Genomic DNA, 12384 nt, shown 5'->3' with positions numbered 1-12384 from the left:
GGGTCTCGCAAACTTTTTGCCTAGGCTAGCCTTGAACCACAGTCCTCCTAATCTCCACCTTCCAAGTAGCTGAGGCTACAGGCTTGAACATTGTGCCTGACTAAGTGTTCTTAACTTGTCAAAAATTAAAGAAAACCAAAAAGAAAGTGTCTCCAATGACTTAAATAGATGTTTAGCCTTTTCCTTTGAAAAGTGGTTATGGGGAGATCTGAGAGGAGAGCTAACATTGTAAAGTTCCTTACGATCGCCTGATTTGTGTATTATTTCTTCAAGTTACATCTATACCTGAACCTTCCCATGGAAAATGGAATTGCAAGTTTAACTGGAAATGCAATGCTTTAAAATTTTTTTAAATGCATGATTTTAAATTATAATGACAATCCAAAATATGCCCAAAATGGAAAGGAAGAAGCACTGAGAGTCCCCACAGCCCATCACAACCACCTTTAGCTCTCAGCAATCCCACCAGCCTCTGTTTATTGCAAATGACATGTCTGCTAACCTACTTATAGGTCACGGGGAAGTGGAAGGCTGTATTCCCCATATTAACACTTTTCACTGCTAAGAAAATGATTTTGCAATTATATTTTCAAAAGATGAATTCCTACTTCACATATGTGAATAATATGTGATCATAATATAGTTTTTCTTTTTATCAATCAAAAAATAGGGAGAGGTTAATGAAAATCACTGCAGACACAAATTCCAAGGAAAAATGACACATTCAGGCACACCAATAACATTTTTTCTTTGAGGCAGTACTAGGACTTGAACTCAGGGCCTCACACTTGCTAGGCAGGTGCTCTCCCACGTGAGCCATGCCACCAGCCCAGCAATAGCATTTTATCAATGGTGTACAAAAGGAGAGAGCTGGAAATTCTGACTCTGTAGTGTGAATACATCAAATGTCTCCACGTGCTCTCTATACCAGGGCAACTATGGCTTCAAAGTCACAAAAATTCATGATTTAATTTGAACCAATATAAGTGACTGAAAAAAATTATGCTGGTAACTTAGTTTTTGAATTTCTAGAAGCAGAAGCTAATGCATTTCTGAGTTTAAAAGCACAACTGTATACACATGGTTTCTTTATTGATACATGTATCGATCCATTTAGAAAAGGCAGCCTAGCACTTAACTGGAGACTTCTACCATCCCATTTCCAGGCCAACACTGACACTGGTGCCAGCTCAAGAAGGCGGGCACAAGGAGAAAATAACAAGCAGACAAGGATTCTCGAACACAATTGCCCCCAGTAACCCCACCCAGCTCCAACCGTGTCACAGTCCCTGTTCCCTTAGAACTTGGACACGCAGTTTACACTACACTAATTATGGGTCCTGCCCTGTCTCCTACTCCATGTGTTCTTATGTCATTTTCATGTATGTTATCTATAACCAGGCTAGAATAAAACCTATTTGAGAGAAATACTACTCACATAGAAAGTTTTTAATAAATGCTATGAATAGATTTTTTTCTTTACTTTCAGAGCATAGGATGATACAGACTCTTAATGTAGGATCTTAAAAATGACGTTGATAATTGCTACAGACTGTCAGACTGTCTTTGGTGTTTTTGTAAGAAAGGAAAATCTTTTAATGCCTGTGTTTTAAGTCATTTTGAAATATTATTACAAGTATCATACAGCTGTATAGTACTAAAACTTATATTAAAGCTCTTTTAAAGCTTTAATATAAAGCTTTATTTATATTAAATATTTACATTAAATAAGGTGTGACGGTTCATGCCTATAATCTCAGCTACTAGAAGGTAAAGATCAGGAGGATGGCAGTTGCAGGTCAGCCTGGTCAAAAAAGTTAACAAGATTCCATTTCAACTGACAAGCCAAACATGGTGGCTCACACCTGTAATCTCAGCTATGTGGGAGGCATAAGTAGGAGGGTCACTGTCTGAGGCCAGCACCAGACAAGGACACAAGGACCCTATTAGAAAAATAACTACAGCAAAAAAAGGGTTGAATTGTAGCTCAAGTGGTAGAGCCCTTGCAGAGCAAATGCAAGGCCCTGAGCTCAAACTCCAGTACTGATTAAAACAACAACAAAAACCACAAGCAAACTCAAAACCTTTTATGTTAATGTTCTTGCTTAGTATAGAGGTCAACATGAGTGGTACTTTTCCTAACTGGATATGGGGAGGTAAGAAAGTGCTTGGTCAACACTGTAATAAGCAGTAGACCCTGCACTGGAAGTGACTTCCAAGATACTATGAAAGTAAAGCATGTACAAAGACCACAAATGAAAAGTAAACCCAAGCCAACCCTCCTCCAACCACACACACCCACAGCCACACCCACAGCCACACCCACACCCACCCACACACACACACATCAAAGACCACCATAAGCAGAAAGCATCCTGGAGAACAGGCTGACAGGTTTTTTTTTTAATAAATTTTTACTAGGATATATTCATTATACAGGGGGCAATTCATAGCAACAATTCCAAATAGACTTATATTGTATATTATTTACATTGCCCTCATAGTCTCTCCCCCTGAACCCTGTCCCCACCCCACTTAGGTTGACAGTTTTGGAAACTGGGTCAGCTCACTTCTGGACAGCAACCTGAAAGCCTGGCCTTGTTCTATCTAGTATTTTCCATCTCCTTTGAAACACAGAACCTGCAAACCTGCCTGTCTTGTAGCCGATGCAGCTTACGAAGACGCACAGAGAAATCCACAGCTTAAAACACAGACGACATCTGAAATAGAAATGATTAAGGAAAAAGATACTTGAGTTACCATGGTAGACTTAAGGGTGTTTTCTTTTGATTAAATTTTTCAGGGTTTCTTTCTCATCTTTTAAGAAGTGGAAGTCTTTCTGTACTGAGCAAAAAAAGAAAGCACAGAGAAAGCCAAGTCCACAAGTCCTATACTCAGCTGGTTCCAAGAGTCGGTTCAGTGGGCAGTGAGGTCTGTGGTCACACGGTAGGCTTGTAGAAGCTAACGAAGTGTGATTCATCTTCTGAGGTGAGTAGAAGTGTGGGTAAACAGGCAGGTGAAGGCAGGAGAATTATAAGAAGACAACAGAGGGCTGGGAGGTAGGCTGGTGGTAGAGCATCTGCTTAGAATGCATGAGGCCCTGAGTTCGATCCTCAGCACCAAAAAAAATAAATTAAATAAAAGGAAAGAAATGAAAGGAAGGGAAAGGTGAAAGTTACAAAAATAGGAGATAAGTAGAGGTCAGGTGAGCAAACCAAGACATCAGAGACAGTTTTGGTGGCATGGCCAAGCATCCCTCACCAACCAGGTCCTCACTATGATAGGCACTGGGAAATGCAGGCTCCTGGTGACAATTCCACATCCTATAGTACCTCTAGGGTTCTACACTCTCAGAACTTGGGCTTCAGTAGGTAGGAGTTGGAGAGAAGGGAAAACTGGGCCTACCTGTTTCACCACTACTTATCACCTGCCTCCACCACCCACAGAGAGAGGCTATCATATCCAGATCCCTGCAAGGGTGGCTGGCACAATAGTGGGTGCAGCACGAGTCCATTCCTCCTACCATCCCTACTCCATGAGGAGCTTAGAAGTCTGGAGGGCTGTTTCTCTGTGTGCAGGGTTTTGGCCCTGGAAAAATGGTGCTAATATATACTGCCAAGGGAGAATGGGATATGCTAACCTGGGCTTTCTCTCCACTCCACTACCACTCCCTTCTGAGATGTTTATTCTAGAAACCTTGTGTGATAGATCCCAAAGCTGGGTAGCTCAGGCACTCCACTATGATACAGGCCACAGAGAGCACACAGGTCCCTCTTCACACTGCTAAGTGCCTCACTGGCTTTTAGATACAATGTCCCTTAGGCCAGTCTGTGCATGGACTCTTGTCCTTCTCTTCCCTCCACCATATCTGGCAGTATAAACAGAGGACTGGAGGGTGAGGACTGAGGCCAGACCCAAGGGCTTAGCTTGCAGGGAAGGAAAAAGTGAAGTGATAAAAAGGGCAGCATTTGGAGAGAAAGGGCAGAGGAGAGTCTGGAGGAAATGCTTAAAATTGAGGACTCAGCAGCTTGGGTAGTCAGATGGACAGGTGAGAAGAGCACCCCAATTCTTCTAGCCCGTTTGTAGGGTCTGCATGTCTCCAAAGTTAAGTCCCGACAACCTTCGATGGAATCCTTGTCTAAGACCAAACCAATGCAAGGCCAATTTATTTCAGAAAGTCTGATCTCTCCTTCTGTAATGAAGAACATTCTGCTGGGATTAATGACTAATAGCCAAAGGATCAAAGTGACCCCCATGCCCCACACACACTCACACCTCCCAAGAGGCTGCTTATTCCAGGGAGAGCTGCTGGGGCTTCTGAAGGCCCTTTTCCTTCCTCCCAGTCACAGAAGATATGTGGTTCTGGTTCCCCAGGACCCCAGGGTCCTCACTACCCACACACTGGGGCAGAGAGCACACCATCACGCTTCTGCCCAAGAGATTGGACATGCCTGCCATCCGCCTTGCTCCCCATGCCCTGCCTTCACAGCACAGCACAGGGAGCCTACTTGGTAAGCCAGAAAGAGGAGCAGGCCTCCCTCCTTGTCAGCATAGCCTCTTCCCCAAGGATGGGTATGTGATAGGAAAATTCAAAAGGAAACTGTAATGAGGAAGAGGAAACAAGAGACTACAGATCATAAAGGAGAGACATACTTAGTAACAAAAAAAATTGGTCTGAGAAGTCTGCAAAGGGCCAAGAGTGCCAGGTGTGTTCGGAAACCACTTCTGGCACAGATGCTAGGGGTTCTCAGAGTCGAATCATTCACACAGCTGATGAGTAGGACAAGGACTGTCCCTGTAAAAGGTCAATCTCAGTCTGCTAGTGGTTAAGACTATCTCAGGTTAAAGGCACAATGCTGAAGAACCTCCATGAGGTTACCTGACCCAGCCACTTCCTGTCTACACCAGAAATCAAGGAAGAGCAAGAGGATGAACCACCAGACCTGTAAAGACAGTAAAGACGCTGTCTGCCATCCAGTGCTAACCCCAACAAAGTAGGAGTAAGCACATGGGCCCAGAGCTGTCAATATTCAAAAAAGCTAGAAAATTGAAGTGTTATATATAGTCTGTGTGTGTGTGTGTGTGTGTGTGTGTGTATGATACTGGGATTTATTCAGGGCTTGCACTGCTGGGCAGGTGCTCTACCACTTGAGCCATACCCTCAGCCCATTTTTGCTTTAGTTATTTTTTCAGATATGGTCTCATGTTTTTGTCCAGGGCCAACCTTGGACCATGATCCTCCTATCCATGCCTTCTTCATATTTGGAATTACAGGAGTACACCGCCACACCCAGTTTGTTTGTTGAAATAGAGTCTTGCTAACTTTTTTCTCAGTAGATCCAAAGGACAGGTTGCATGGAGGGACGATCACCTCAGTGGTATGGCATGCTTAAAACTCAAACCCTTCTCCTTAGTAAGGTAGAAGGGGGTCTGTCTTACACCTTGCTCGTATGGAGGAGGCCTTCACTATTTCCTGGAAGAAAGCTCTGTTTGGCACGATGGGCACTGGTGGGAGGCAACCTCAAGAATTCACTGCTAACCTCTGCTTTCTGGGGGCACAGGTTCTGTATCTTTCACTGTCACCTTTCTCTCAGCAGGACCTGTTCTTCATGGAGCACTGCATGCTGGACAGGCCACTAGACCTGTCCACAGGAACCTAGTGTTTACTTCTACCAAGGCCCAATGCTGTTCAGTGATCTGAACCAGTTTCTTTATCAAAATAGCTCAAGTTCTCCCACCACGCGGGCAGTGAAACTACACACCGTCAGCCAGGCCCACTCTGGGGGAAATCCTTCTTGCCCCCTTTGAGAACCAGGTCCTGGTCATAGGGCCAGGGGCAAGTCTGAAATGATCTCAGGCCACTGATTCTTCTGGCACCTGGTGTTTTCCCTTTCCTGCTTTTAAGCTCATATATAAATGTGAAACATTTTCTATTTTTTTGAACATGCCTAAGGTTTTGTTGTTGTTGTTGTTGTTTGTGTGTGTGTGTGTGTGTGTGTGTGTGTGTGTGTTTTAAGGACAGTAAGGAGTAGGGGGCAGAAATAGGACAGGCTGCATCAGCACAGTATATACTATTCTGCCAGAAATGTCCAATTTGGGGATCCTAAGCTCAATTTTGCCAGATTTAGGTCCCATATATTGCCATTCAGGCCAGAGCCAGAAATACTTTCTTTGTAGCATAAGCTGTATTGTTATGACGCATTCCCTAACTCTTCCTCACAACAGGGTGACACAGGGTGAGACACAACTTATGGGAAGCCCAGGCCTTGAGCAACCACCCTAAGCTAGCATCAACCACTCAGGCAGTTGCCCCAAGGCACCCAGTCACTTTCCTGCCCAAGGCCACACTTTCTGTCCTCGGATTTTGGTTCACTTTCCCATGATTTAGAGTTGGATGACCTGCATGCTGATGTCTTGGTGGGGCAACAGTCGCAAATGACAAAAAACAAAAGAAGGCAACACCATCTACCTCACCATGTCACAACCAGGGTCTACAGGGAGCAGCTGTGTCCTCCAACCACAACCAAGAGAACAGCTACAGAAAAGGGCCCAGCGGTTGACCTGGAGGCCATGTCCCTGGGGTCTCTTCTGATCTCATTACAGCAGTCGACACTAGTCCTCACAAAACAAACAGAGGAAATTTATGCCTGCCTTAGCTGTAGAAAGCTCCACATTCCTTCTTAACGAGAGTTCCAGCTTCTGAGACCACAGCCACCCAGATGGGAAGGATATCAGCTCTGCTCCCAAGAAAGCACTGTTGCTACAACCTTCCCCCTCTGGGCTGAACATGGAAGGAGTGAGCTTGGGCCTGGGCTCCTGTCCCCATCTTTAGGCTCAGAGAGTAGGGCCATTTCCTCTTGAGGAGCTCTGGGAAAGTCACTACAAGGCAACCTTGAAGGATTTCACCTGCTAGGACCAGAATTACAAGAGGGGCTGTTCTACAAAAACAAAATGCCAAGTCTTCTGATGGGGGAAATTTCTCCTTAAAATACTCTTGCCTCTAGCTTTCAAAACTTGACTTAACTTGAGATTCCCTTTTAAAATGGTAGGAAACAGATGTTTACCCATGAGCTGGATGGTATAGTGTGGGTTTAGCATGCCCCCCCTCCACATACACACAGACAGGAGATAAAACATTTTATCCTTTAATTCAATCTCAGAAATGACCGAATGCTCAGCTCATGAGATAAGAGTGAACTACTAAACCAAAACAAAAATGCTGAGCAGTAGCTCTGAGCAGGGGTGATTTTGCCCTCTGAGGGACATCTGGCAATGTTCAGAGACCTTTTTGGTTGTCACTTCTGGGAGAGGGTGTTAGTGACCTCTACCATGCATAAGACAGATTCAATAATAAAGGATTATCTGGCCCAAAATGTCAACAATGCAGAGACTAAGAGACCAAAGGTATAAGGAAGTTTAAAGCAAAGCCAATTGACACAGACATCACAGTAATGTTGATCTCACACTGTCTGGGGTTCTCTACACACACACAATTAACGGCCACAAAAAAAGTTCCAGTACTTTCCTCAAGCAAAATAAAAGCTGCCCTTTAACTACTCAAGGTAAAGTCACTGGAGTTGCATGGGAAAAAGTGCAGTTCAATGTTAGACCATGTTATCCACAGCATTTTGAGGGCTATGTTTATTCCAGGGCAAGGTATGATCTTAACAACATACTATCAAAACTCAGTGATGATTACAATCAGAAAGGATTTATGAGCTAATTTCCAGGATTACTGAAACCATACCAACAACTTAAGTATAACTAGGTCTGAAGGAGTGTCAAAATGTTTCTACTTTTCAAACACTAACAAACCATGGTGAATCTGACCTACATTTTAGGGTAGCCTTAAAAAAAGCTACACGGCAGGGTTCAAAATAAATGCAGAATTACAGAAATGCATCATAATGAAAATAATCATGGTGCATATTTTTAAATACTCCCTATTTCTGATTTTCTATTCCTGTTTCTGTATATTTCCTATCATTACATATGGTAAAGTGCATTTAGATAACCTAGTCATTATTTGCTTATGAACTCTTTTATTCCAGCAAAAGAAGGGAAAAAAAATTCCACTCAAGCACACCAAATACATGCAGGCAAATTTGAAGAAGAAAAAGAAGAATTTCATGAATGAGTAGGGACAATTTTCTAATGGAATGTTTTGAAGGCTTGTGATATAAACAGTAAACAAAACTGTTTACCACAATGTAAGTATCTGGCTTTTTTTCTTTCTTTCTTTCTTTTTTTTTTTTTTTTGTAATGTCCTAAAAGCTAAAGGAAATGAATACTGTGGTAGGGGAAAATGATATCTTCCTTGGCATTTCAAAAATCATTGCTCAGTTCTTTCTGAGCATGGAAACCATAGCAATGACTCTATTTTACCTACCGCAATTACGGTGTACCTCGCAGCAATTCCCCACAATCTCCACTCAAGTCCTGCTAAATAATCTCTGGAAACCATTAACCAAGAGTCCTGTTTCAATTTTCCTCTTCTCCCTCCCCTGTTTCCTCAGTCATGCTGGCATCAAGACAAAGCAAACTTGTATTACATCACAGAGCAAACTCATTTTCTCAAAACTAGCCCATTGGTAGTTTACTGCTACTGGAACCCAATGCTGTCAACAGTGTGGTCTTTGTTTGGGGAGTGTTGCTTTAAAATGAAAAAAAAGAAAAGAAGTTGCCCACACCCCCTTCCACTTGTAAGCAGAGGGAGTTGTTGGAGGCCCTTGCAGCAGGGCTCCACCCCCTGTGTAAACTAGACATTACCTTATACACAAATGACTCTAGGCATTCCTTAGTCTAGCTGCCTGCTGCAAAATTCCTGCACTCCCCAGCAGCCAGGACAGCACATGCTCCTCTGGCTCCCCTCCTCTTTCCTCCTGCCCACCCTCCTTTTTTCTTTCTCTTCTTCTTCTGTTTTTTTTTTTTTTAATTTCCACTGCCTCACTATGTTTTTGTGTAAATGATCTCACATGACTCAACAAATCCATCTGCCTGAAGCAGGCCAAGTCTGGAGCCCTCCCAGGAGGGAGGAGAAGAATTGCTTTGTGGAAAGGACCTGGAGCTCTGCCCTTTCTCTGGCTCGAATTACCCGCCTGTCAGGCCTGACGGATTTGGCTAAAAATAAAAGGAAGCGGCCCGTGAAAAGCAGATGAATGGGCTCAGCGGTTCCTTAGATAACACAGGCCTGCTGCCCCCCAAAGTCCCCCAAACAGAAACTTCAAATGCCAGGCCTTCCAGGGGAAGGGGCTGTCCACCCACCAGAGTGGGAGACATGGTCTGCATGGTGGATTTCAGTTTTTGTATGTGTGTGTGTGTGTGTGTGTGTGTGTGTGTGTTTAAGAGAGGGAGGAAGAAGGAGAAAGAAAAAGAGGGAGACAGAGACAGGGTCAGCCTAGTATAAAAAGGTTCTCAGGAAGCAGTTGAGTTCAATGCGGTGAGGGCTTGGTGTGTCAAAAAGAGAGAAAAAACTGTTATTTCTATGACAGAAATATCCTTCTCCCTACCTCCACCACCAGACATTTTCAGCCTCCATATGATGTCACTTCTCCATTCAGAGCCAGCAAAGAGCTCAAAGTCCTCCTTGTAAGTGTGTGCCCGGCGCCCGCAGTGGGTATTAAGCACTTAGGTTGGCAATGTAGTGACACACTGTAACAATCTGTAATATGAAGCAGTCAGCAGAGCCCTGGCTCTGAGAGCCATTTCTCCCGACCATTAACCATATGTTTGGCTCCTCAGATAGCCAAGCGGGTGTTCCAGCTTACCATCTGGTTTCTATCCACACAAGCAACTGCAAAGCAAGGCTATGTCCCTCTGGGGCTGTGTGTTTCTTTTGCTCTCTCTTTTCCGCTCTTCCCTCCCCTTTTCCCCTCCCAGCTCCTTTGGTTCCCTTGCTAAAGAATTCTCTGTCATTCATCACGTGCAAAGAAAACTTTACCTGACATGGTAGCAGCCAAGCCATTAAGAATGCACAGCTGTATTGTAAACACACCAGAGGGCCATTTACCATGGGCGGAATCTGTGCAAGTTGGTCTCTGCCCCCTTCCTCATCTCCCGTGGAGTGCTGACACTTGACGCAGCGTGTTAAAAATAGGTGCATTCTTGACAGATCCAGGGGTTGTTGCAGTGCCCTTCACACACACACACACACACACACACACACACACACACACACACACACACACATCTGCCTCTACATTCAATCTGTCTGATGTCAGTCTCACACAAGTCGACATACTCCTGCAAATAACCAAGCTAATTGCAAGATTTGATTCCTTTTTCTTCCCTAAAATATTCGACCCTTAGCGTATACTTTTCTGAGGCTTTTTCTCCCTAAAGAGCCTAAACTGAAAGATATGACACTTTGGAAGAATAAGAGTATGTAGCTATTTTTTCAATAATTTGTTAACTTGCAAAACTTTGCTTTCTTTTGTCTATATTTTTAACAGTATACAGAAATAACACAGACCCTGCTAGCAGAATCTATGGGATTTTCTCACAATGGAGTGAGTTAAGGTACTTTATAAGCTTTTAAAAGTTTATTAAGAGATATCTGATGCACAGAAATTAGGTCATTTTTCTCCCTGTTCCCTTAAGAATAATGTCTGGAATACCAGCCCATTTTACTGAATTAGGAGATTAAAGTGAACAGTTTCCCACACCTTACTTAAAACAAGAACAAAAGGAAGAATGTCATTAAAAAGCGATTAACCAGAATGTCTGACTTTATCAACAAAGCAGAGCTAGGGAGGATCTGTCAGGGAAACAATGTTTACTTGGGCTAACAAGGATGCTGGGAAGGCCACACTATCTGTGCAAGTGTCTTATAGCCAGTGCCCTTGTCAGTCTTCATTCCCATTATCTGTGTTAGCTGTTTCTACCAATAAGGGATGTTAAAATTCTGCTGCATGTAGATTTTAAAGAAAGGCAGAAAAGGGGATTTTTAATTCCAGAGGCTTTAGGAAATTGCCTATAGATGATGGTTCTATTAAAGGCAGTTTTACTTAGACTCAGTGGTAGACTGCTTGCCTACCAACTGCAAGGCCTACAAGTACTACAATAGGTAGGAAGGAAGGAAGGGAGGGAGGGAGGAAGGGAGAGAAGAAGAGAGAGAGGAAAGGATGAAGGAAAGAAGGAAGGGAGAAGGAAGAAGAAAGAGAGGGAGGGAGGAAAGGAGAAAGGGAAGGAGAGAGGGAAGAAGGGAGGAAGAAAGGCTGACAGTTTGGGGCCTTAAACCATCATACAAACATAAGAATGCATTAGCTTTATCCCCAAAAATGACAATAATATAACATAATTAATAAAAAGAGAAAAATGATCAATTCAAAACTTCAACACCTCCATACCTAATTACCTGGATTCTTAAGCACTACAAAATCCTTTTACTACAAAGTACTTTTGCTTTTCATAAATATTGGTGCTGGGACCCACTTTCCCCAATTCTGTTATACTGGGATCCTGGGGTGGACCTATATTTCTTACATTAAAACCAAAATGAAATCTTTGGAATGGAAATCCAAATGAAATTTAGGAATAGTAGCTATTTCAAATGTGTTTTTAACTGGAATCTTCCATTAAACAAAAATCTATAAACAAAATTCATGATTTTTACAGTTACTTTATACAGTATTTATGGATTTTATAAATTTAAATTTATACGGTTTTTTTGTTTGTTTTTGATTTTAGCAGTACTAGGGTTTGAACTTAGGGCTTTGTACTTGGTAGGCAGGAACTACCCAACTGGGTCCAGCCATTGGTTAAGATGAGGTCTTGCAAACTTTTTCCCTGGCTGTCCTAAAACAGAACTGTGATCCCTACAATCTCCACCTCTTGAGTAGCTAGGATTACAAGTTTGAGTCACTGCACCCAGCAAATTTATAGTTTTTTTTATCTCGTTTTAAGTCACCCAGCGAAAACAAAGAGGCTATTTTACTGAACATAAAATCAGACATTAGAGTTATGGCTCAGAGAACTGGTCAGGTCCACCTCAGCATCTAATTTTTCCCATGGCCAGTGGTTAAAGTGATGAAGGCCTTATGCATGTAAAAACAGCAGTGTGTGCAACAGGATGAAATAAATCCATAAATTATTATTTTAGTGCTGGAGATGGAACCCAGGGCCTTGTACATGCTAAGCACGTGCTCTAACACTAAGCTATACCCCACCAGCTCATAAATTAATTTAGTAAAGGTCCATCAAACGTCTAGCACATACCCTTGGCAGTCATCAGAGGATTAAGTTGTGGCCTTTCCCTCAGGGAGCCTAGTTAAGAAGACACTTCATGGCAGAGCAGTAAGTCAAGGACAATGTTGGAGGAACCAAGAGCTTGTGATGGGGAGGACGGGCTAATGAGGTGTCATTTCACCAGCATGGGTCAAACAA

General features: G+C 43.0%; 1 protein-coding gene across 6 annotated transcripts in view; it reads right to left on the bottom strand.

The window, feature by feature from the left end:
* Nucleotides 1–12384, bottom strand: part of Bach2 (BTB domain and CNC homolog 2) — a 355873-nt gene that overhangs the window by 274162 nt on the left and 69327 nt on the right. Inside the window, exon 1 of one of the 6 annotated variants that reach the window (XM_074078050.1) lies at nt 9510–11286. The exons of 4 other annotated variants lie outside the window; for them this stretch is intronic. In XM_074078050.1, coding sequence (XP_073934151.1) covers nt 9510–9525 — 16 coding nt within the window. In that variant the 5' untranslated portion in view covers nt 9526–11286. Of the gene's footprint in view, nt 1–9509; nt 11287–12384 lie in introns of those variants that run through there. One more of the 6 variants, XM_074078090.1, reaches the window with a different exon arrangement.

The sequence above is a fragment of the Castor canadensis genome, chromosome 1 (genome assembly GCF_047511655.1).
Source record: "Castor canadensis chromosome 1, mCasCan1.hap1v2, whole genome shotgun sequence".
NCBI classification, from domain to species: domain Eukaryota; kingdom Metazoa; phylum Chordata; class Mammalia; order Rodentia; family Castoridae; genus Castor; species Castor canadensis.
Note: the sequence above shows the minus strand (reverse complement) of the source record. Positions and strands in the feature narration are given on the sequence as shown.